The sequence below is a fragment of the Colias croceus genome, chromosome 10 (genome assembly GCF_905220415.1).
Source record: "Colias croceus chromosome 10, ilColCroc2.1".
NCBI lineage: Eukaryota > Metazoa > Arthropoda > Insecta > Lepidoptera > Pieridae > Colias > Colias croceus.
In genome coordinates, this window is record NC_059546.1 from 213,240 (window position 1) to 237,965 (window position 24,726).

The window sequence follows — 24,726 nt, forward strand, 5'->3', positions numbered from 1 at the left end:
TACAGGCTTCTGCTATCGCCATATATTCTGCCTCAGTACTTGATAAGGCTACAGTACATTGTTTTTTACATTCATATGAGATAACAGTTCCAGAGAATTTAAAGTAAAAACCTGTATAGGATTTCCTATCTAGAGTGTTTGAGGCCCAATCTGCATCAACAAAACCTTCCAATCTACAATTATCTTTGCTAAACATAAGCCCATATGATTTAGTTTTACATAAATACCTTAGGATACGTTTTGCGTGCTTCCAATGTGTATAGGAATAACAATTATTGAATTGGCTCAAATAGCTCACACTGTAGGAAATGTCTGGACGAGTTAAAACACTTAAGTACATCAGGCTGCCTATTAGTTGTTGATATGGATATTGTTTACAAATTTCTACACTTTTTTCTAATTTTAGGTTACCTTCAATGGGAGTATCAACAACTTTACAATTTGTCATATTAAACTTACTTAAAATATGATCTACAAATTTTTCTTGATCTAAGGAAATACAGCCATTTTCATACATCTTTACCCTCATACCCAAACACTGTTTTACTTGCCCCAGGTCCTTAATTTTAAAGTTTGACATTAGATTAGTTTTTAATTCCTTAACCATATTACTACTGTTCGAAAAAATGAAAAAATCATCTACAAAAATCGCTACTACAACCTGCTCCTTTTTACATTTTTTCGTATACAAACATGGTTCTAACTTAGATTTAACAAAATTTAACTTTAATAAACAATCATTTATTCTGTCATTCCATGCCCTGGCTGATTGTTTAAGACCATAAATTGCTCGATTGAGTTTGAGAACACAATTTTCTTTACAATCCAAATTGGGTGGAGCTTGCATGTATACATTTTCATGTAGATAACCATTTAAGAATGCTGTTATTACATCTAAGTGAGTAATTTGAAAGTTAAGTTTAACACTTAAAGCGAATAAGAGTCTTAATGTAGAGTAACGAAGCACTGGTGAGTATGTTTCATAATAGTCCACACCCTCTCGTTGGGTGAAACCTTTCGCAACTAGTCTTGCTCTATAGCGCACGCTATTATCACTTTTATACTTTCTTTTGAACACCCACTTACACTGCACTATTCTATCAGCTTCACTCCTGTCTACAAATGTCCATGCTTTATTATCGTCGAAAGACTGCAACTCTTCCTTCATAGCCTTGCACCATTCTTCCTTTTCTGGACCGGACATCGCTTCTTCATATGTAAGACTGTCATCATGCATATCCAAACATTCTGTAACACATGCATTACTGTACCCATACCTCACTGTTGGCTTTCTCTCACGCTGGCTCCTTCTTTCATAGTTTGATTTCTCTGCATTTAAAGTTTCCTCATTTGACAGGCTGTCGCAGAGTTCTTCTGGAGTTGATGAATCCAAGGTATGATCTGGTATGTACGTGGTATCCGTTGGATCTACACTGGTCTCTAGACTGGTTGTTGAGCTACTGTTGTCATCTATTTCACTCTGGCTATCTTCTTCTAAGTTTTCATTGTTCTCTAACTTTTCTTCACTATTATTCACTACTACCTGAGCTTTGTCTGATTCTGTCTTCTCCATGACTTTGACATCTCTGCTCGTAGTGATCTTTCTAGTTTTTGGGTTATACAATCTGTATCCTTTAACATTATCTGGATATCCAACTAATATCAATTTATCAGCCTTTTTATCCCATTTTTGTCTTTGTGCTTTGGGAACATGTGTCAATACCTTACTGCCAAAAATTCTAACATGGCTTAGGTCTGGTTTCTCACCTGTCCACCTCTCAAATGGTGTCATCATGCCTAAACTGGCGGCTGGTGTCCTATTCTTGAAGTATACTGCAGTATTAACTGCTTCACCCCAAAAACTTTTGTCAAGGTCAGCTTCAAACAACAAGCATCTTGCTCGTTCAACTATAGTTCTGTTGAACCTTTCTGAGAGTCCATTCTGCTCCGGAGTGTGAGGATTGGTCTTCTGATGAACTATACCGACTTGTTTCAAGTAATTCTCCATCTCATGTGAGCAAAATTCACCTCCATTATCGGTTCTCAGCTTCTTTATCTTGTTTCCTGTTTGATTTTCAACTAAACCTCGAAATTCTTTGAAATGCTGAAACACCTGGTTCTTTTCCTTCAAGAAGTAGACAAAAGTCATTCTGCTGGCATCATCCACAAACAGAAGAAAATACTTTGAATTACCAATTGACTTGGTCTCCATCGGCCCGCACAAATCTGCGTGTACTACCTCCAACACATTGTCACATCTGGAACCTCTGTGTGTAAATGGCAATCTCGCTAACTTCCCTTCACAACATGTGACACACTGGGATTTGTCAATTTCAGCCTTTTCTGGGAAAGAGACCCCCTCCACAGCGCCATTTTTCATACTGTTCAAATCCTTACTGTTTATGTGGCCTAACCGCCTGTGCCATAAAATGCTGGTTGCTGTTTCTGCTTTTCCTGCTAACAGACAATCCTGTTTTGTGTCTAATCTGTACACTCCATTCACGAGATGCGCAATTGCAACAACCACTTTGTTGTGATTTAATATTTTGCAAATATCTCCTTTGAAAATAACTTGATTTCCATTTCTTATAAGCTCACTCACTGATAAGAGATTTGTAGTAAGTTTAGGAATGCACAAGACGTTTTTAACAGTAATATTGAATTCTGAACCGTCCACCACCGTCGTTATCTGTGTATTTCCAGAACATAGTACCGGTACTGTCGTTTTATTAGCCACAACAATGTTTTTCATAGCATTGTTATACGACACATCTTGCAAACGTTTTTCATCAGTAATCATATGAACACTGGCACCGGAATCAATGTACCAATCTGTGTTTTTGTAATTCGAGTTCATGAAGAATACGCTGAATACTGCAGTTTCTTTTGTTTTATCTAATTTACATTGGTTTTTGTAATGGCCAATCTTTTTGCACTTGTAACAGCGAATTGTTTTTACTTTGACAGATTTTGAAGATGGCGTCGCTGACGTTTCTGTGGTGTTGCTATATTTCTTATTGCGCTGCTGCCAACCTCTCGATAAAAAAGCACTGTCATTTCCATTACTATCTACTTCAGAACTCATATCCAATAATTTAGATTTAATAACGTCGGTACTAACTGCCATGCCGGAATGTTCGATTGCCATTATCATTGGGGAAAATTTGTCAGTTAATCCTGCCAATAATAAGCAGCCAACCCACTCATCTGTAATGTGAAACCCTGTGCCTTGCAATTTTTGCGCTGTATCCACAATCTGGGTTACATAACTTGTCATGGATTCACTATCTTCTAGTCGTATTGATATTAGGTGCCTTAACAAATTAATTTTTCTTTGAAAACCGGAGTCATCGAAGAGTATTTTTAGACGTTTCCACACATCCTGAGCAGTTTTCTCATCTTTGATATGGACATACAAGCTTGAATCAATCGTCATGATTAATTTCGCCTTTGTCTTTTTGTTGTCTACATCTGATGCATCTGCAGTCGGAATTTTTGTAATGTCCGTGCCTTCCAATAAGAGAAAATGCTCTGCGGCGAACGCCCACTCATCGTAGTTTTCGCGACCCTTGAGTTTCGGTACGTTGACCAAATAGCTGCCGGCCATTTTGTTGCGTAGATGCGTAGCACAAACACACCCGATCTTCACAACGACGTATAATACAGTTCCACGATAGTTTTTTATCACGAATCCAATCAAATACAATACTGAGCGTGTCTTTGTCTTTTTCACGAACTTCTATGGCGAAAATACACTTTTTAAACGAGAATTTAAGGGACTGGGCCCATAACCTATTAAAACACACGGATGGCGGTTCAAAGACTAAAGACTTTTTTATTCATATTAAACCACAGAGCAGGTAAACAAAATACAGATTATAAATGTACTAGATATTTTGATATTAATTCTAACAGTACCAACATGCTTACTGCGAAATATTATAGAACAAATAGGTAACTGATATCTGCAGAATCGCAGCAGTGGGATCGGCTATAAGTAGGTATAGGTAAGAGCTTCATGTTTCATAGATAAGTACCTAATTAATCATTTGGAGGTACCAGGAATAAAACAAAATGTTTTAATAACCAACGTTTATTGTAAGCGATACGATAGTTAACAAGGCTGTGCAGAGGTAGCAAACAGTAAATCCAGTGCATTACACAAAGCCCTGTAGTTGACCTGAAACGAAAAATTTAATATTAAAAATTTATGTAAAACTAGGTAGATTTCCATCCCCGGCATCGCCCGCGCAGTCTCAAAAAATCCCGCATAGTTCCCGTTCCCGTGGGATTTCCGGGTGTGCGTTACCCAGGCAAAATGTTTTGCTTTAGAGAGATGAGACTTAAACAAATAATTAGTGTATCATGAGGAGCAATTTGTTTACTAATAGCAAAATTTGTTTGAATTGTAGTTTTTAAGTTATTTAAGAAAAACAAATTTTGCTGGAGTAACGTTTGAAACGTTACCCAGGCAAAATCGTCTTTCAAAAATTAGTTTCAGCACGGAACCAAATACATGAATAGATAGCTTTTGTTGAGTAGTAAATGTTTATAAATAGCAAAATTTGTGTGTGGTATAGTTCTTTAGTTATTTAAGATTTTGCTGCGGTAACGTTTTGGGATTTCCCAGATCTCGAAAACGGCTCAACGCAGAAGTTTGAAAAAAATACCAATAAAAGACCTTAATTTGTTTAAATTTGTTTAATCATTAGTTTTTGATTTGGTTGACGTAAACCAATGTAATTAAATGGTTTCAAAAATCAGAAGAAGCGGGTTTACATGTAAACCAATACACTTATAACCAAATAAACAGCTGTAAAAAATACCCGTGGTTCGACGCTTGTTTACAGCAGACATTTTAGATTTCATACTTTACACGTTAAGAAGATAAAAACAAATTTGATTTATTTTAGACTGGTCGTACTTTAGCGATCGAATACGCAGTTCCCATAACATTAAGAAACATGGCATACTTTAAACAAATTAAAATGATTCATGAAAATTCTTTCCTGTTAATTTCAGCCTTGAATTACGGCTCTAATGAAAGTTATCTCAAAAACAAGAATATGTCAGCAATTCTCTAATAAGCCGACCAAATTGAAAAGGTCACGTAAAAGCGACTGCACCGTACGTACGGGTAATCTTCGCAAATTAGCAGCTTGGTAACCGATGTTTTGTACAGTTAAGCAGAAAAACGTTATTCGTGAAGCCGATTTTTTAATATTTTTTAAGTGCAGTACCATATTACACAATTTTTACTAGTTAATAAAAGTGTAATATCATAGTGTATAATTTATAGTGTGATTTAAAACAATACAAACATATATACATGTAGCTATATTTTTAGTACTTAATTTGTTGTTTCTGTTAAACCAAATGTTTTATTTTGATACCACAACGCAAAGCCACGCTAAAAACGTTTTAACGTTCTTGATGCTAGTCAGAGCAGCGCGCATCGCTGTGTGCAATGCAACGCAACAGCTATATGCCTTGTCTTACTTACTCTTTAGCTGTGAGTAGTTGAGTACCTACGCTCTATCTATGGGTAAGCTCCGACCGAACCAATGAAACAATCAGTCGTGAACCAAGTGTTTTGGAGAGAAGTGCTTGTGGTTTATGTGTGTGTGTACGATGACGTCTTTGAACGATGTGAGTATTAAATGTTTTTATTTTACAGTACAGTTGTGTTTCAGTATGAAGTAAAAATAATTAAAAATCATTAAAAAATAAACGATTTATTTACAAAATTAAAATAAATTAAAATATTCAAGTTAGACCATAGGAAACGTTATATTCCAATTAGACCTTTTACCCTTACCCTTTTCTATTAAGTATTACACTTAATAATACGAGATAATCGGAAAAAATAAATATTTTTTCAAGCAAGTCGTAAACAAAACTCAAAAATGTTGATGCTAAGGCAAAGCAATACATATAATTTGTATGAGACTGATTTTTTAAATAAAAATAATGAATCTTAACCATTTTATTATTTTAACTAACCTGACCAGAAAACTTTTGTATTCAACTGTACTAACAAAACATCTATATTATCCTGTTCATTTCAGATGGTTGCGCTTATGTATGGTGCGGTCGCTTTTATGTGACCTTTTCAATTTGGTCGGCTCATTAGAGAATTGCTGACATAATCTTGTTTTTGAGATAACTTTCATTAGAGCCGTAATTCAAAGCTGCAATTAACAGGAAGGAATTTTCAGGAATCATTTTAATTTGTTTAAAGTATGCCATGTTTCTTAATGTTATGGGAACTGCGTATTTGATCGCTAAAGTACGACCAGTCTAAAATAAATCAAATTTGTTTTTATCTTCTTAATGTGTAAAGTATGAAATCTAATATTTCTGATGTAAACAAGCGTCGAACCACGGGTATTTTTTACAGCTGTTTATTTGGTTATAAGTGTATTGGTTTACATGTAAACCCGCTTCTTCTGATTTTTGAAACCATTTAATTACATTGGTTTACGTCAACCAAATCAAAAACTAATGATTAAACAAATTTAAACAAATTGAGGTCTTTTATTGGTATTTTTTTCAAACTTCTGCGTTGAGCCGTTTTCGAGATCTGGGAAATCCCAAAACGTTACCGCAGCAAAATCTTAAATAACTAAAGAACTATACCACACACAAATTTTGCTATTTATAAACATTTACTACGCAACAAAAGCTATCTATTCATGTATTTGGTTCCGTGCTGAAACTAATTTTTGAAAGACGATTTTGCCTGGGTAACGTTTCAAACGTTACTCCAGCAAAATTTGTTTTTCTTAAATAACTTAAAAACTACAATTCAAACAAATTTTGCTATTAGTAAACAAATTGCTCCTCATGATACACTAATTATTTGTTTAAGTCTCATCTCTCTAAAGCAAAACATTTTGCCTGGGTAACGCACACGATTTCCGGGATAAAACCTATCATATGTCCTTTCTCGGGTAGGTATCAAAATATCTCCATACCTAGGTACTAAATTTCATGCAAATTGGTTCAGTAGTTTAGGCGTGATTGAATAACAGACAGACAGACAGAGTTACTTTCGCAATAATATTAGTATGGATTGAGTAGGTAGGTAAGTTTTATGATCGCCTTCTTGAATTAAAACCGTGGAATCTTGGATGCGATTCCCGGTAGGAAGAACAACGGGCTGTTTTGCAAACTGAAGGTAGATCCTGGGTAATTTTCCGTGATGAAATTAGTAAAAGTATTTATTTATTTATTTATACTCTTTATTGTGCTGCCAAAATACATACAATACAAACAAAACTTATTCTAAAAGAAAAACAGCACAGAAGGCGGCCTTATCACTCAAGAGTGATCTCTTCCAGGCAACCAACTGATAGAAGGATAAATAATAAACTAGAAATAGGAGGTAGGTTGGTAGAAAGTATACGCAAAGATAAATAAATAATAATGTTATACAATGATAATAAAAATATTATTTAGTAAAGATTATAAACTAAATACTATAAAATAAAAACATACATAAAAAAAAATAAACATATCATATGTAAAATATATATATATATATATATATATATATGTACATACATATTATAAATACATATACAATAATACATATAAAATAATAAAAGACAAAGAACAAGGAGTCATTAGAGAAATAATATACATACATATAATAATACATATTATAATGAGCTAAATATGCTATACCGAGTCAAAAGCCAGATTTGAGTAATGATTTCGGACGAGATTTTTAAAACAAGTTAGGGATTGAGCTTGTCTGATGTTTATCGGCAGTTCATTCCAGAGGTTTATGGCAGTGACTGTAAAGGAATTACCAAAGAAATGTGTTCGATGAAAAGGAGTAGACAGAACAAGCCTATCGACCGAACGAAGAGAATAGCTTTCACAATGCAGGAAGTTAAATTTCATTTTGAGATAGGAGGGGGTCTTGGGGTCAAAAAGGATACGATACAGGAGAAGCAAATAATGCACATTCCGGCGAAGACGAATTGGGAGCCACTTGAGTTTCTTGCGGAAAGAGGAGACGTGGTCGTATTTATGGAGACCAAATACGAACCGAATACCGAAGTTCTGAAGTCGCTCAAGTTTGTCTAGTTGCTCAACCGTTAAGTCAGGAAAGCATGCATCAGCGTAATCAATAATGGGAAGGAGTAGGGACTGTGCTAGCATAATTTTTGTCGGTATGGGTAAGAAGTTACGCAGACGTCGTAGAGAACTAGACGCGGCGTAAAATTTCCGACCAAGTTCTTGAATCTGGTGGGACCAAGATAAAGTTTGATCTAAGTGAATACCTAAGTTTTTAACATGCTTACTAAAAGGTATTATAACACCGTTAATATGTACAGCAGGCAATATACCCCAGTCAACCTCAGATATTTGGTAAGGACTACCAACTACAATAACCTGGCTTTTTGCGGGGTTGATCTTAAGGCCGAATTGATCGCACCAAATGACAATTTTAGCCAGTTCATTATTAATAGAATGAACAGCATTTGGTAGTTCATCGAGCGTCGAATGGGTATAAATTTGTAAGTCGTCAGCAAACATATGGTAGGGAGAAGTTAATTGAGAAGTAAGATTATTTATGAAAATAGCAAAGAGAAGAGGTGACAAGACGCCACCCTGAGGCACACCGGCGGCAACTGCGCACCAAGTTGACTGATTTTCATCCATCAAAACACGCTGCCGCCGATCGCCCAGGTAACTTGAAAACCAATCAAGAACTGTCGATGAAAAGTTAATAAGACGAAGCAAACTCAGCAGAATATCATGATTTACCATGTTGAAGGCATTGCTAAAATCAAGAAGTGCTAAAACTGTGAGTTGCTTGTTATCCATACCGTAACGAATGTCATCTGTAACTTTAACAAGTGCAGTGGTCGTACTATGACCAGGACGGAAACCAGACTGATGAGGACTAAGGATATTATTAATGTTAAGGAAAGTGCTAAGCTGGGAATGGATAAGGCGCTCGAGTACTTTGGACAAAAATGGTAGGATGGAAATAGGACGAAAATCAGATAAGTTTGATGGATTAGATTTTTTGGGGAGGGGAATGATGTGAGCATCCTTCCAGGAGCTAGGAAAAGTTCCGGAGATGATTGAAAAATTTAGGATATGGGTAATGACGGGAATAATGATATCAAGGATAGGAATGATCATATTACGACTGATAAGATCAGTACCGATGGCATTCGACGATATGGACAGGATAGCCCTCTTAACTTCATCAACAGAACTTTGTTTAAAAACAAACGGAGGAAAAACAGGAGTAGAAGCGGTAGAAAGATTATTAAGAGTAGAGTTTATTTTTACAGTGGCGTTAAGTGAAGATGAAGAAGCAAAGTGAGAATTTAAATTATCCAGATTGATGTTACATGAAGGGAAAGTATGGGAAGATTTACCAACTCCTAGAGATTTTAAAAATTTCCATATTTTAACAGGGTCGCCGTTCTCGACCGACTTGTGAATATGACGTCTTTGTGCATCCCTACACAATACGTTGCAACGATTACGTATAGTTTTATATTTGTCCTGCATCTCTGTGGATTTGGCCATCTTCAGTTTGGTCTTAGCACGATGTTTTTTACTAAGAAGGGATTTTATTTCTGGAGACAGCCAGGGAGCAGGTGTGTGCTTTTTCCTAACAGGTCTTAAAGGAGCATGTTTATCATACAGTGCGAGCATAATATCGTTGAATAAGTTCACTTTGAGATCCACTGTATCTGCATCAAAAACTGTTTGCCAATCACACTCAGAAGCATCCAGTCGAAGTTGGTCGTGATCCATACCGGCAAAATTACGCAGCAGGATAGTTGAAGGTTTGAGCTTAGGAGGACGGAGTTTATAGGATAAGAAGATGAGGTCGTGATAGGAAAATTCATCAGCAGAGCACTGACCATGTTTGGATACGGAAAGGGGGGAGGAGACAATAATGAGGTCAAGAAGGGAGGGGGAGCAGCCAGGAGAAAAATGTGTAGGATTAAGCGGCAGTAAATGGAGATTATGTGAATTAAGGAGAGAGTATAACTTCTTACTTCGGTGGTCATTCTTAAGTAAGCATGTATTAAAGTCACCCATGAGAATAAGATGATTATACTCAGGAGTAAGGTCATCAAGGAGAAGGTCAAAGGAAGGGAAATAGTTATTGGTCAAAGAAGGACTATAGAAGACGCCGAGGAGAATTTTGGAATGAGGAAGTTTGACTTCTATAAGGAGATGTTCGGTAGTATTGCTTGGAGGGGGTTGGGAGGAAGATTGGATCATTTTGAAGGGGATATGAGTCCGAAGATATATTGCTACTCCACCACCACCTCTGCCAATACGATCATTTCGGATAAGATGGAAACCAGGAAGGGAATAATTGGCTGAAGGAAGGGAAGGCTTGAGCCAAGATTCGGAAACCAGGATAGCATGGATATTATTGGATACGAATGATGCAAGCATATCAGGAAAGTGAGCCGGAATGCTCTGTGCATTAATGTGAACGACATTAAAATTTTTCTGGAGATTATTAAACAGAGTAGGGAGAGCAAGGGCGAGGGGAGAGGAAGCACTATGAAAACTATTCTCATCGCTGCTTAAAAAATCCGGTGACGTTGTTTGACTGCAATCATGATACTCGGAATGTTCAGAACTGATATTTAACATTATAAATATATAGAGATTAATAATAATAATATACTACTTATATAATAAAAATATTAAAAAAATATATATAAAAAAAAAACAGAATAGTTAACTAATATCAGCTAATAAATAACAATAAACTTACTTATACTTTACACCTCGTACTCTCCGGAATTTATCTATAAATTAAACTAGTATACAAGCCAAAAAAGTAATAAAAAAAACAACAAAAAAAAACGAAACTTAAAAGTAAATGACAATTCCAAGAGCTAATTTACAAATGGCAACATTATCGTAGAATAAGAATTTGACATTTGACAGACGTACATTGACAATACTTGACACTTGACAGTTGACAACTTTATAACAGAATACAAATTATAAACAAACAAAGGTAAACGCAGTTAGAAAGAAGGTAGTAAAACATAATTAAATATAGCAGAAGGTAGATAGACGTTATATAGTTATATAGTAGTATAAAATGGTGAAACTAACATATAAAGACAATAATTGATACAAACGGTAATAACTAATAATAATACATAATTGAAGAAACGGAAATATTGAAAAGGATGATCATTTGAACTATGTACCTATATTATATTATTTGGTACTATTGTTATTTGGTGCCTTTAACAAGCCTTTTTGAACGAACCACTATCTTACTATCTTTGGTGGAAATATGGGATGAAGCAGAGGTACCTGGATTGGGTTTGTCTTGTGATGCAGATATAGGCTTAAAATCAGCGATACTCTCCACGCGATGGCGAACACCCCCGGATCCGATGACAAATATGTGGCCATTTCTTGTCCAGCATTTAGTGACACCAAAATGTTCCCGAGCAGCCATAAAGACCTCATGTCTGCTTTTGGTGAGAAACTCCGAGAGAGTGATTCCCGTACCCTTGAGACTTATTTTGGATGACCAAATGAGCTCCTTGTCGGACAAGTTACGGAGTTTACAAAGAATTGGTCGTGGTTTGTTCTCCTTGGGGCTGCCCAACCTATGGCAGCGACTCACTCCATTGCTTGACAAATTAGGCAATTTTAAGTGGGTGGATAATATATTCAAAGTTTCAGAAGTCACATTTTCATCTTTGTGCTCCGGAACACCATGCAGCAATAAAATCTTCCTTCTACTTCTCATCTCCTGATTGTCATATAACTTATAAAGGCAGTCAACCTGAGTCTGTAGACATTGCAGGGATGTTATAACAAAGGAGCGGAACGCTGTAAAATCGGATGCCAACCTAGTCGGGGGACTGGCCAAAGAAGTGGTGGTGGATGTTTTCTTGAGATCCTCTTGGAATTCCAGCATTCTTTTGTTAAACATCTCCGACATCTGTGCCATGGATTCTTTAATTGCCAATAAATCTGTGTTTTCATTCATTGTACAGATTGCAAAAAGTGAAGTCCAGAGAGGTTATGAATGACAAAGTAAAAAAAAGTGATTTGTTGGTTTATACTATGAGATTGAGTGTTAATTTTGTAGGAAAATGGTCCGGTAAGTACGTAGGTGGTTTATAGCATTATTTATTATACTTTTAAAAATAAATACCAATTAAATAGCATAGAGTAAATTAATTGCGTGTGTACTTTTTTACGCCTACCGCCCGAAAGTAAAGTATCTGTATGTATTATAGAGATGAAACATTAATTTTAAATGGTGTAGTTATAAGAGATCAATGGAGATCTGAAAATTTCATGTTCCATCACAATACCTACTGATATGGTCTACGATCCGAATATAAGTCGAAATGCAATGGCGTGATAATAGAATGAGACCAATTTTATAATAAACTAGCGGTCCGCCCCGGCTTCGCCCGTGGTACATGTTTACGTTTTCTCTACATAAGATCCATCCTCGTACTTCAAGAAATATAATAAAAAAATAAGTATCGAAATCGGTTAAGCCGTTCTCGAGTTATGCGCTTACCAACACATTTTGCGATTCATTTTTATTTATAAGATTTAGTGTATTAAAAAATTTATTAAAAATGGGTTGACTGGGAAAATCCTGGACAGGATATTTTTTAATACACTAAATTTATTACAAAATTGGTCTCATTCTATTATCACGCCGTTGCATTTCGACTTATATTCGGATTAGACCAATATATTTTATTTTTTTTATTTTTATTTTTATAAGAACACAACAGTCATACATGAATTACTTAATATAACAAAGTTCTAAAATTAACTATGACCACACAACATGTTCTATTTATATTAAAAAGAAAGACAACATATAAAAAAGAAAACGAGCCTCACGCAAATGAACTAACTACTAATCTTAATCTTAAAATAATAAATAGAGCCCACATTTCATTACAAACTAAGAAAAACTAAATAATTTAAATTATACTTAAGTTATACATTAGATAGGTACATTATAAAATTATATTTCTTAATTGATGTCTATAACTGTTACAAGAACATTGAAAATATCTATGTCTAATAATTCATCATTATAAAATTTGGCTGCTCTTTTTAAAAAGGCATTCTTGGCGTAATTTGTGTTACAGGGAGTGACCTCAAATGTAAATCTGCAACGTGAGGAAATTCTGGGAACTCTTAATTTTATTTTTTCTAATAGCAAGCCTGAATCAGTTATGCAATGCATGATCTTATAAAGAAACATCTGGTCCAAGAATAGACGACGCTTTTCCAGTAAACTTATATTATGTTTTTTAGAAGTAGTTTCATAATTGATAAAGGTATTTCCAGTCCGATATTCTAAAGCTTTTAGAAATTTATTTTGAATTTTTTCTATACGAGTAATGTGGATGTCGTGGTCATATCGTAGATTTGATCATTTCATGATATGAGTGGCCATTTCACGAAATGGTCGCATATCGTGAAATGGCCAATTTAGTTTGGCCACATCATGTTGTGGTTTGGGCAGATCAATGATAAGAAATCGTTTCACGATATGGCCAATTAACGCACGGTTTTTTCATGAAATAATCAAAATTATTTGATCATATCGTAAAATAGTTACATTAATCGTTGGTAGAGGCGCTGCAAGCTCTGTGTTTAGGTATGTGATAAGATGGCGGCCGCTGGCGAAAATTAAATTATTCGCAGTTAAAAACTTCATAATTCGTTTAATAACAATATTATGAAGAAAGTCATAGCAAAGAATTTACGACGAAGAGGTACGAGTACTATGGAAAATGTGGATATCTTATATGTATTTAAGAAAAAATGCGACTTAAATAAAATAATTTAAGAAACTACTAATAACTACTATATTATTATAATTGTTTGTTTTTTAAAAAGCGATCCGCTTCTGGCACTCGCCGGCCGCTGCCGCGGCACGCTCGCTTTGCTCGCTCTGCTCGTGCGTTGTTTATCAAAGTCTAACCTAATCTAACCTAACTGTTTTCTATTGAAAAAAAGATTCGCTTCTGGCATTCGCCGGCCGCTGCCGCGGCACTAACTTAAATGACATTAAACAAGTTTTTAGAATATAGTTCTTCTGAATTTTTTTTAATATTTTATGGACTCTTTATATTTTATACGATCTGGCCAAATGTGGATGACCAAATCGTGAAACGTTGACGATTTAACGATCTGATCAAACTATGTTGGCCATTTCACGATATGCGACCATTTCGTGAAATGGCCACTCATATCATGAAATGATCAAATCTACGATATGACCACGACATGGACATTGTAATAAGGGCTCCATACAGTAGATGAAAATTCCAAAATACTGCGAACAAAAGCATAATATAATATTTTATAAGTGGACGGTTGTTTAAATGGTTTAGCGAGACGAAGTATCATTCCTAGTTGCTTATAGGCTTTAGAGATTATGTATTCCATGTGTAAATTAAAGCGTAGTTTTGTATCGAGAATAACTCCTAGATCTCTTACTTCCGTGACGCGTTTTATTTTATAACCGGAGAAGGCGTAATCGAAAATAAGGGGATTACGTTTTCTGTTGAATGAAATAATTTGACATTTATCGGGGTTAAGAAATAATTGATTGATGTTGCAGAATAATTCAAACTTCTCTAAATCTGATTGCAATTTTAAACAATCTTCAAGTGTATTAACTGTCATAAAAATTTTTGTATCATCGGCGTAAAGTAGATGGTGTGAATTTTGAAAACAAGAACCTATATCGTTTATATAAACAGTAAACAAGAATGGACCCAAATGGGAACCTTGTGGAATACCCGAAGGAATCTTTAAGAATCCAGAAGTGTAACCCTTAATTGCGACAGCTTGGCTTCTATTAGAAATATACGATTGAATCCAGCGGAGAAGGTCACCGTGTATACCAAACTTGGATAATTTCATTATGAGTGTGGAGTGATTAATCTTATCGAAAGCTTTTGAAAAGTCAGTATACACGGCGTCCACCTGCAGGCCGGCATCAAGAGCATTCAAAATAAAGTCCGTATATAGTACAAGATTAGTCTCTACGCTCCGCCCCCGGAAGAAACCATGTTGATGCTGTGAAATATGTCGAGATGTTATCTGTTTTAATTGGTTTGTGACTATCTTTTCGAAAATTTTTCCTAATACGCATAATCTAGAGATCGGCCTATAATTTTGAACGTTTTGTTTATTACCACCTTTTGAAATGGGTGTTATTAAAGCCTTTTTCCAAATATTGGGAAAACATCCTTCTCTTAATGACTTATTGTATGTATAATCCAAACTGGGACAGAGAGTTCTGTGTTTATGTTTGAACTTACAGCATAATACAAGTAACGGTTACTATCGTAAGATGGCGCTAATCCCAGGCAGGCTTACTTACAAAGGTACATTATTGGCTCTATAGCGCTATTACAGTTATACAATAATCATGATTTGCTTTGATACTAACCTCGTCACCACACCCTCTTCGGTAGCCGAAGCATTTGTACACCACATCTCTTTCGCGAGCAGACAGCAAAGCGAGCAGACCTCGCTGGCAGAGCGCTCGCTCAATGGACACCCGTGGGATTGTGCCGCAACGTTCTTTGTCGATGTCCTATTTTTAAAAATAGCGAGTAAAATTTATTTTATAATCATAACTTATAAACTTAAATTATTCGAAAATGTACATAGTTACTCCATATGATATAACGAAAACCATTAGGTAGTTAAGTTTCAAATCTATGTTGTTGCCAACTAAAAAAAAGTAAATTTCATTTCTGATAAGCTATAAAAGTTGTAATTACCTTAAACACCTCGAGTATATTTGAGAGTTGGTCAGGAAATTTGGCCAGCTTGGACAGAGCCATCGCGACGATGTTCCTCTCCTCAAAGTTGAGGAAGTTGAGCGGCGTGTCGATGGTCGGCACGTGCGGCACCGGCTCCAGCAGCGGCGCGCGCTCTAGTCCGCTCTGCGTTAGCGCTTCGCCCACCGTGGAACAGAACCTGTCGTACTCCACGTAGCGGCGGCGACCCGGCGCACAGAAACTTATTCAAGACGAAACAATTGTAAATTGACATCACACCATTATGTATTTGGGATGATGATGAATACTCAAACAGTAGTCAGTAAGTATGTCTACATAATCTATTTTTGAAATGCATCAATTTAACTAAGTTTAGATGAAAAATAAATATATTTATGTAGTAAGTTAGTGGTTTTATTTATCTACTTTAGTATCTGATTACGCCAGAAATGTGTTTGTAATAACTAATAATATGAAAATACTTACAAGAAACTTATCAGGCGTAACTAGGTAAGTAACATTTTTTAGTTACCTACTTGATGACAAGTAATTGAGTGTAGGTAGGTACTAGGTACTACCATAAATTATTCTATACTAACACTTCCATAAGAGTGTCCATTTCCCGTGGAGTAAGCGACAGGCCAGCGGAGCCCAGACCACGGTAGAAGTCTGCGCGAGGAATGACCAACTCACGGCGCGGGTCGAACTGCTGCAGGAAATCGCGCGGACGTACACCTTCTCGCACCATCTGTTAGCATTGAATTCAAACATTTGTTTATTCAATCTTATAAAACACTTTTGAATCGTCATAACATTTTTTTACATTTACTACTATAATATTATGTATACTTCAAAAAAAAAAATGTCTCGGTCTGGCAGGACCTCTTTATAATATGTTCTGTGGGCAGGACACACAAGGCTGATCACCTAATTGTCCCTAAAGAAAATCGATAAGTGAAACAGATGTATAATGCATCTGCCCCTTACCCCACTAGGGGACACGGACATGGGCACTTCACTTTTTTCACCGAGAAAAAGGCTTATGAAATAAGCAGAGAAAATTTGACTAGGATACATGTTTATGCTAAACTAATAGCAATAGAAAACGAACACTATTGTAATATTTTTATGTAGCACAGGCTCTATGAGTCTATGATATTTATTTGTTAGTGTAACGAAATTGCAAAGTTGTTTCTATCTTAGTACCTAGTTATATGGTTTCAATTAAAAAATACAAGATTATCTTAAAAATAATATCTACTTTTTATCTAATAACTATAAATAAGAAGACTTGTTGTAATAAACAGACTTTTTGTTTAACTTCAATAGTCACAACATCACAGGACTATATGAAGTTTTCTTACCTTTCCTTTGATCTTGGCAAGGATTTGTACAATATCAGTTTCGAGAGGATTTGCGGCAGAGTGTTGCGGGCGGCGTGGTGCGATTGCCGGCCCCGCGATAGTAGCGCTCTCTGCAGGTCGCTCCTCTAGCTGGAAACAAATAATTATACTATCAGTAAATATTGTTCGATTTATACTATGACCTACATTAGTAAAAATATGATAACCTCATCAAGCAGAGCCACGTAGTTAAAGCCACAGTCATCCAAATACCGTGTCTCGAGCGCGCGTATCTGCTGCGGCGTGGGCAGCACGCCGAGCCGCGCCAGCACGCGCCGCACCTGCGAGCGGGACACGTGCCCGTTGTTGTGCCTGTGGAATGTGGATAGAAGTTAAAATTTAAAGATTAACAAGTCTAGCAATACCTATCTAAAGGTATGTTATGCGAATTACACTTAGTTACACACAAGAGTAGGAGATAGACACTGTTATGGCACAAGGTACAGAAATAAAATTGAAATGCCATTTTACCGGTTAGCTAAAGTTAAAAATTCATTTATGGGCCAAGGTATACTTTTTTACAACAGAATTCCTCATAGTATTAAAGAGTTTAGTAGTGCTAAATTTAAAAATTATGTAAAAAACGTATTAGTTCAGAGAGCCTACTACAGCATTATGGAATAGGTATATGGAACATAAAAACCCATGGAGGGTTGTGGCGTAAAAACCACAGGACAGTTCTTTGGCATATTATGATAATAGTTACTTACATATTTTGTAAAATTAAATTTTAACTACTGAAATGATTTAAAAGAGCAACTATGGAGTTTCTTGCCGATTCTTCTCCATAGATACTGCTTTCCGAATTGGTGGTAAATGTTAAAAATATGTATTGACGTTTCAAAAGTGCTTCTCGAAGAAGTCTAATTGAATAAATAAATGGTTGAGTTTGAGTTTGAATTTGAATTGCGACTGAAAAGGTTACTACATTCGAGCAGCATATGTTTATAAGTTAATATAACGGCATTCATTGATATATGCTAAATTATTAATGTAAAAATAAACACCTAGTTACTTAGGTACATTAAAATATAAAATACATATTTTTCAAATTAAAAAATAAGGTAAAACCGCGAAAGCCAGAAAGTTCTTGCTCGTTAAATCTTTTAAACTTTTCTATCTTAAAGCCTATCATAATTAACATAATATACTGACTCATCATGTTCCCCAAACGCGGGTCGCAGATCGATAGCGCGCTCATTGCAAGCGGCGCGCACACGCAGCAGCGCCGCCTGCGCCAGGTCGAGGTCGGCAGGCGCGGGCCCGCCGCGCTCCGCCAACGACCCGACCGCCGGCAGCTCCGCCACCGCCGCCGCCACACCGCCCGCCGACACGTCCGGGTGCTTCTCTAGCTCTTTTATCGTGAAAACTGAAACACATTCATAGTTTCATTCATGCAGACAGATTGAAATATGTACAGGAATGTGGCTACATATTGAAATAAGTAGGAACAGGTCTAAATTACTGGTTTAAAAGTGCCTACCTAATCATTCATTACCTATAAAATGCTTTACTATTACTTAAATAATTTATATTGAGTAAAATTCACAATAATGCAGTGTAAATCATTTTATCTTTGTCAAAATTTCGTCTAACATTTATTTAACTAGGTGTTTTGGCGTGAAATTAGTTTCGATAATTAGATAGGTAAAATTTACATAGTTTTATATCTTAAAACACAGTAAATAAGTACCTACGTCACTATGTTATTTAGATAACCTTTTAAATATAATACATAATAAAAATTTAAGCTGTTCCACGCTGCCTACATTCAAAGTATTAGTATTAGGTAATTTATTAAATCAGTTACCAATTTACCTTGATCACAATCGTCCTCGAACGTCCTCCAGCACACGCGGTCTGGCTGATTGGGGTCGAGGTAGTGCCTGGTGACGCACAGCATCTCCAGGTCCGACATGATCGCGCCGAAGCCCATGATGTCCAGCGCGCGCCGGAACTGCTGCGGCGATATGCGCCCGCTGTTCAGGGGGTCGTAGTCCTGAAACAGTTTAGAGATATTTGAGAAGTTAAGCTTTTGTGTTATTCCGTGTCGTAACATATATACCTAACTAGTTACTTATTGGTTTGATATTAATTCATATGTTGTCATAATTTTAAATATTTTACTTTATATATATTTTACGTCGTTGAATTGAATGCTCTATAAAAGTATGAGAGACCTGTAGAAGTTCACTGTCTGATTCCGTCGCGTACTTACAGTTACAGCATATTATTTGTAAAAATCAACAAATGCTCTGCTATGTAAGCATAAAATTATGTTTTTAAATAGATGATTTTCTGGGCTCAATTTTCCAGAACTTTTTCTTAAAATTATCAGGAACTGCAGAACTACGGTGCATGCTAACGGAACTCCAATTTTTACATGCTCTGCTGGAGAGTGACCTAGCTAAGTTCACAAACACTTTATTTCACAGTTAGTTACCAATACTTTTCATATCATTTATTTTCGTTTATTAGGTACCTCTAAAGTCTTGTAACGCACTCACCCTAAAGAACTCAGACACTCTGACGCGGCGCTGCAGCACGAATTCTTGCACCCGCAGCATGAGGTCTAACAGTTGCCGAGTCGGTTTGGGAGCCTGCAGCGCGGGGTGGAACACGTCGGAGGCTCCGAGCGGCGCGGTGGAGCGCCCCGCCTCGATCTCCGGTCGCACCATTTTGGGCAGTGTGGTATCTATCACTGCGGTTGGGTTGTTGTATTCCTAAAAAAAGATATGAAGAAGGATTACTGTAGGTCTTTAAAAAATAAAAAGCTGAATTCTGATATAAATAGCGTAACGATATCTAAGATCTATATGGCAAATTCTTTCATAAAATAATTGATTTCATTTCATATGGAATAAATACGTACATTTAACGAAGACAAATCGCCCCTATTTTATGTGATTATCATATTTTGCAAAGCATACGCACTGGTCCTAATCCTTGAATGCCTTGTTTCTTGACCGCTTCAACGGCCTTAATGAATTCCACATAATCCAGCGTGTAGGAATCCTTGATGAAGCGACGCACGAGCAGGTTGAAGTCTTCCGGAGACACCAGGATCCCAATGTAATTGAGGATACGCGCAAAGTGGGCGAATGTTATTCTACCATCGTTTTTGGCAACCTATGTACAGATTAGATTGTTTATTTGCATGGCGTAAGAACTATAATTGCTCAATTTTCTAATATCTATTCTTAATACAACCAACATCCTGAGCTGGTGGATTAAAAACAAAAAAATATCGACGATTTACATTGAGCGTGGTCACGGGAAGACTGACTGAAATTTCTATAAATATCCTCACAATATTATAAATGCGGAGGTTGGTGAGGATGGATGGATGGATGTTTGTTATTCTTTTACGCAAATACTAGTGAACCGATTACAACAAAATTTGGTATGTAGGTATCTGAAGACCCAGAATAAGACAGGCTGTTTATCCCGGAAATTTCACAGGAACGGAACTATGCAGGTTTTTCTGAAAAGGCGGCGAAGCCGGGAGCGTTAATCTAGTCGAGATAATAATTGTAAAAGAATATGGCGTTAAAATTTAGAAAGAGCATAAAACAAAAATGATTGGAGCATAAAAATATATTCTGAAAAACATTTCTCTGTTCGCAATGTTTACGGACCATTACATAATTTATGTAGGACAAACTCTTTGCGACCACGAGGAAAAGGTACGATGTTTATTTTTGTGACGGCTTCGTAGTGAAACTGCGCGACGGATATTGATTTAAAATGTCTCTCGGAACGCTCGCTATAAAATGATTAAATATTCAGAGACTCTACATCTCTTATTTATAGGTATTTACTGACTAATGAGGGAAGCTTTGAATAGACCGCGTTCGGCTGTGACCCGATCAATTTGTCTGCAGATATCGATTTTGATCTTTGCTCTTCTATAAAGGTTTCACAAATAGAGCCATCTATTTCAATGCAAATTTATTAAATAATCATTTGAACGTTTTGGTCTCTCTTACTCATTTTAAACGAGTCTCCTTTTTACACCGTATACACGTTAACCTTATGTGCAGGTGGGTAGGTATGTTACCTACATATGTTTTTTTTATATTAGTCTTTAAGCTATTTATTTTTCGCAAGTTCTTTCGAAATCAGCATGGAACCGGTACATCATTTCTGTTCTAGGTACCGATCAAAAATGTTTTTTGATTCGATAAGTAAGACCTAATTTACATTAAGTGCTATTTCATCTTCACATTGTTATTTGCAAATTGCAAATCAGCAACACCACTACTACTATATCTACTGCTATCTACTATATTTTACTAGTTCATAATCCTGAAAGTAAGGTTTGAGCGGTATGTCCCTCTGCGCGATGGTGGCGAGCAGACAGCACAGGCGACGCAACTGCCACATGTCGAGCTTGTGACAAGCGGGCTCGGGCGGCGGCGGGCACGCTTCCAGCAGGCAATCCGACGTGGTCTTGTCGCGTCCGCCGGCATCTACATCATAATCAATATGGGTATTAATGTAGGATAGTTATATTGGTGCCTAAGTAGATATTTGATAGAAGTAACGTAAATTACTTACATATATATCTGGTTCATACTTTGCACCAACAAATTATGCAACCTAACTAACGTATAAATTTTATTCAATTTATACTTGTTTGAATGTAAGTTCATTTAAGCTTATATACATGATACTTTTCGTTTCATTATTGACCTATATTGCACACATCCCTTATACATCAACTCATTTTTAAGTGTTTTAAGTATGTAAATTGGATTGGACGTTAAGTACGACGAAGCAATTTTAAATGTTAACACATGTCGATATTTGGACGTGACTGAAGCAATACAACAAGCTTGGAGAGCAGCCAGCGGACAAGATCAGCTAATCCGGAATCCTTGAACTGAGATATTTGTTATCTAACTAGAAATCGAATGTAGCTACAATCTAAAAATATAGAATAATCATTGATCACAAAGTTATGAAGTGGCTATTCAGTATCCACTTGCAAATTTTAGCTCAAATAGATCTTTTGAGAGCTACAAAAATATACGATATTTTTTTTATCTAATAGATTTTGACTTATTGACCTATTTTTAAAATTTTTAAATACAGATATACTTACTACCTATATGTGAAATTCATCAATGTATAGAAAGTATAGACAACAAAATCGAACGTGGTAAACGTACGTACTTATGAAAACATCAGCCATATTTCAATTCTTTTATTACACGCTTTGCCTAATGGTATTGTTAATACAATAAGAGTTTATTAATCCATCAAACGTTATCACCTTCGCCATGCACAATCTGGCAGAGCTGATGGTACAGCACGCGGCCGTCCTGCGCTCTGAAGTAGTCGGCCAGCTGCGCTATCTCAGCATCAGACAGCCCGATGACAGAGCGGAGCGGCCCGGCCAGCACGGACACGAATTTTGACTCTGTAACAATATTTAGTTTATCGTCTTACCTATGTTTCTTTTGTACTCTTGTTTCTTTTTATAAACAACTCAATATTATTTTTTACTAGCGAATGTATCTAAAATTTTATTTTATGGAACTTTAAGATGTGAGAAAATAAACTTTTATTTTTAACCGACTTCTTATTTTAATTATATGACAATATCGAATATCTTGTGAGAGGCTTTTTTATGTCGATCATGTCCTGGTAGTAAATCAACCTAAAGAAGAGATTACTAAACAGTAACTACTTAGGGAACCTAAGTAATCTAGTACCTATTACTGTCATGATAAAAAATATTCTTGGCAAAGAATTATTATCCTCTTAGAAAGTAGGTTATTATAATAATTATCTACTACTACTATCTAGTACTGTAGTATTACAATGCCTTTATTCAGAAATTCATACAGGCAAGACTGACTGATTTTGAAAACAAAAAAAATTCTGATCATGAATATGTACTTCGCTGAAAAAGGTAAAAGTAGCAAGTACCTTTATATTGCTTTATTAAAATGAATGAAATGATGCTACGATATTACCTCGCGTTGTTCCAAACAGTAATGGAATGAAATGATATGGATAAATGTTTCACGATCCATAAAAGTGGTTCATGAAAATTCGTGGAAATGATTCTTAAAATCTCTTACATTTTGGCAAAATATATCTGGTATACTAAACTGTGAATATACATAGAACAGGTTAAGTCGAACTACATTGTTTTATATTCGTATTAATGCAGAAAATAAAACAATAATGACATAATACTAGAGTATTATAAGAATGTTGACAACTCTTGCTTGCGGAAGAATCCATGCTTTATAATAACAATATTAAAAAGCCAGGTTTTTTTTTATTATATAACCAGGTAATGATAAGAACATTGCTCTATCATCATATACTGGAATTAATAAAAGCGTAAAAAATTGACTAAATCGTTTTATTTCATTTAATTAGATACTCTTTAATACACCTAAACGGTCTTAGGTACTGAAATAAACAAAAGTAAGGGCAAGACAGTTAAGTTTATGTGGCAATGCATTCCATAGATCGGCAGCAGTCGTTTTCATAAAATTATTTTTAACAAAAGCAATTATATCTAGGTTAAATTGCCGTTTACCAGAAATAAGTGAGTTTCCCTCGGGATCGAGGGGCCGGTAGAAGTCCCACAGATTGAGGCCGACGCGGAACGACGCGGCTCGGATCTTATTGCACGTCTTCCAAACATCGGCCAGACGAACGATCTACAATTTATTATCGCTTTGAATGTATACTTATCAGGATTTCAAACATTTATTTATACAATTAGACGTATTTTATAACAATTACCATCTATCATTAACGACTGGTTCGAAAAAGATTCTACAGAAGCACAGGAACGCAAATTTAATAAGTTATTAATTCATAAAGAAAAGGTGTGATTATTAAATTCTATGTTTCGTTCTTTAAGTCCTGTGAGTGAAGCATAAGTTGGTAATTCTAAGAAGGTACCTATACCTAATGAGACCGAATTATGGGGTTTATTTTTGTAAAAAAAAGAACTAAACAACAACCCCTACGTATATTTAATCCATACTAATATTATAAATGCGAAAGTAACTCTGTCTGTCTGTCTGTCTGTTACTCAATCTCGCCTAAACTACTGAACCAATTTACATGAAATTTGGTATGGAGATATTTTGATACCCGAGAAAGGACATAGGCTACTTTTTATCCTCCATACTAATATTATAAATGCGAAAGTAACTCTGTCTGTCTGTCTGTCTGTTACTCAATCTCGCCTAAACTACTGAACCAATTTACATGAAATTTGGTATGGAGATATTTTGATACCCGAGAAAGGATATAGGCTACTTTTTATCCCGGGAAAATGACGCAATCCCGGAAATCCCACGGGAACGGGAACTATGCGGGTTTTTCTCTGACAACGCGGGCGAAGCCGAGGGCGGAAAGCTAGTAGATAATAAATATCAGAATAATAAGTAAAACTTACTGTATCATGCATTTTGTATCACACAGTTGTAAACTAATTTAATAAAACAATAATGTTGTTGATGATATCTGAT

General features: G+C 35.9%; 1 protein-coding gene across 1 annotated transcript; it reads right to left on the minus strand.

The window, feature by feature from the left end:
* Positions 1–4,077: 4,077 nt before the first annotated feature.
* Positions 4,078–24,700, minus strand: LOC123694998. The gene is made up of 14 exons (XM_045640674.1): positions 24,654–24,700; positions 23,781–23,904; positions 22,497–22,643; positions 21,515–21,690; positions 20,153–20,347; positions 19,726–19,941; positions 19,037–19,217; positions 18,374–18,587; positions 17,386–17,530; positions 17,180–17,308; positions 16,415–16,563; positions 15,816–16,056; positions 15,479–15,625; positions 4,078–4,180 (listed from the first exon to the last, which is right to left on the minus strand). The coding sequence occupies exons 1-14, from the start codon at positions 24,663–24,665 to the stop codon at positions 4,115–4,117; spliced, it is 2,142 nt and encodes a 713-aa protein (XP_045496630.1). The 5' UTR covers positions 24,666–24,700; the 3' UTR covers positions 4,078–4,114.
* Positions 24,701–24,726: the final 26 nt, after the last annotated feature.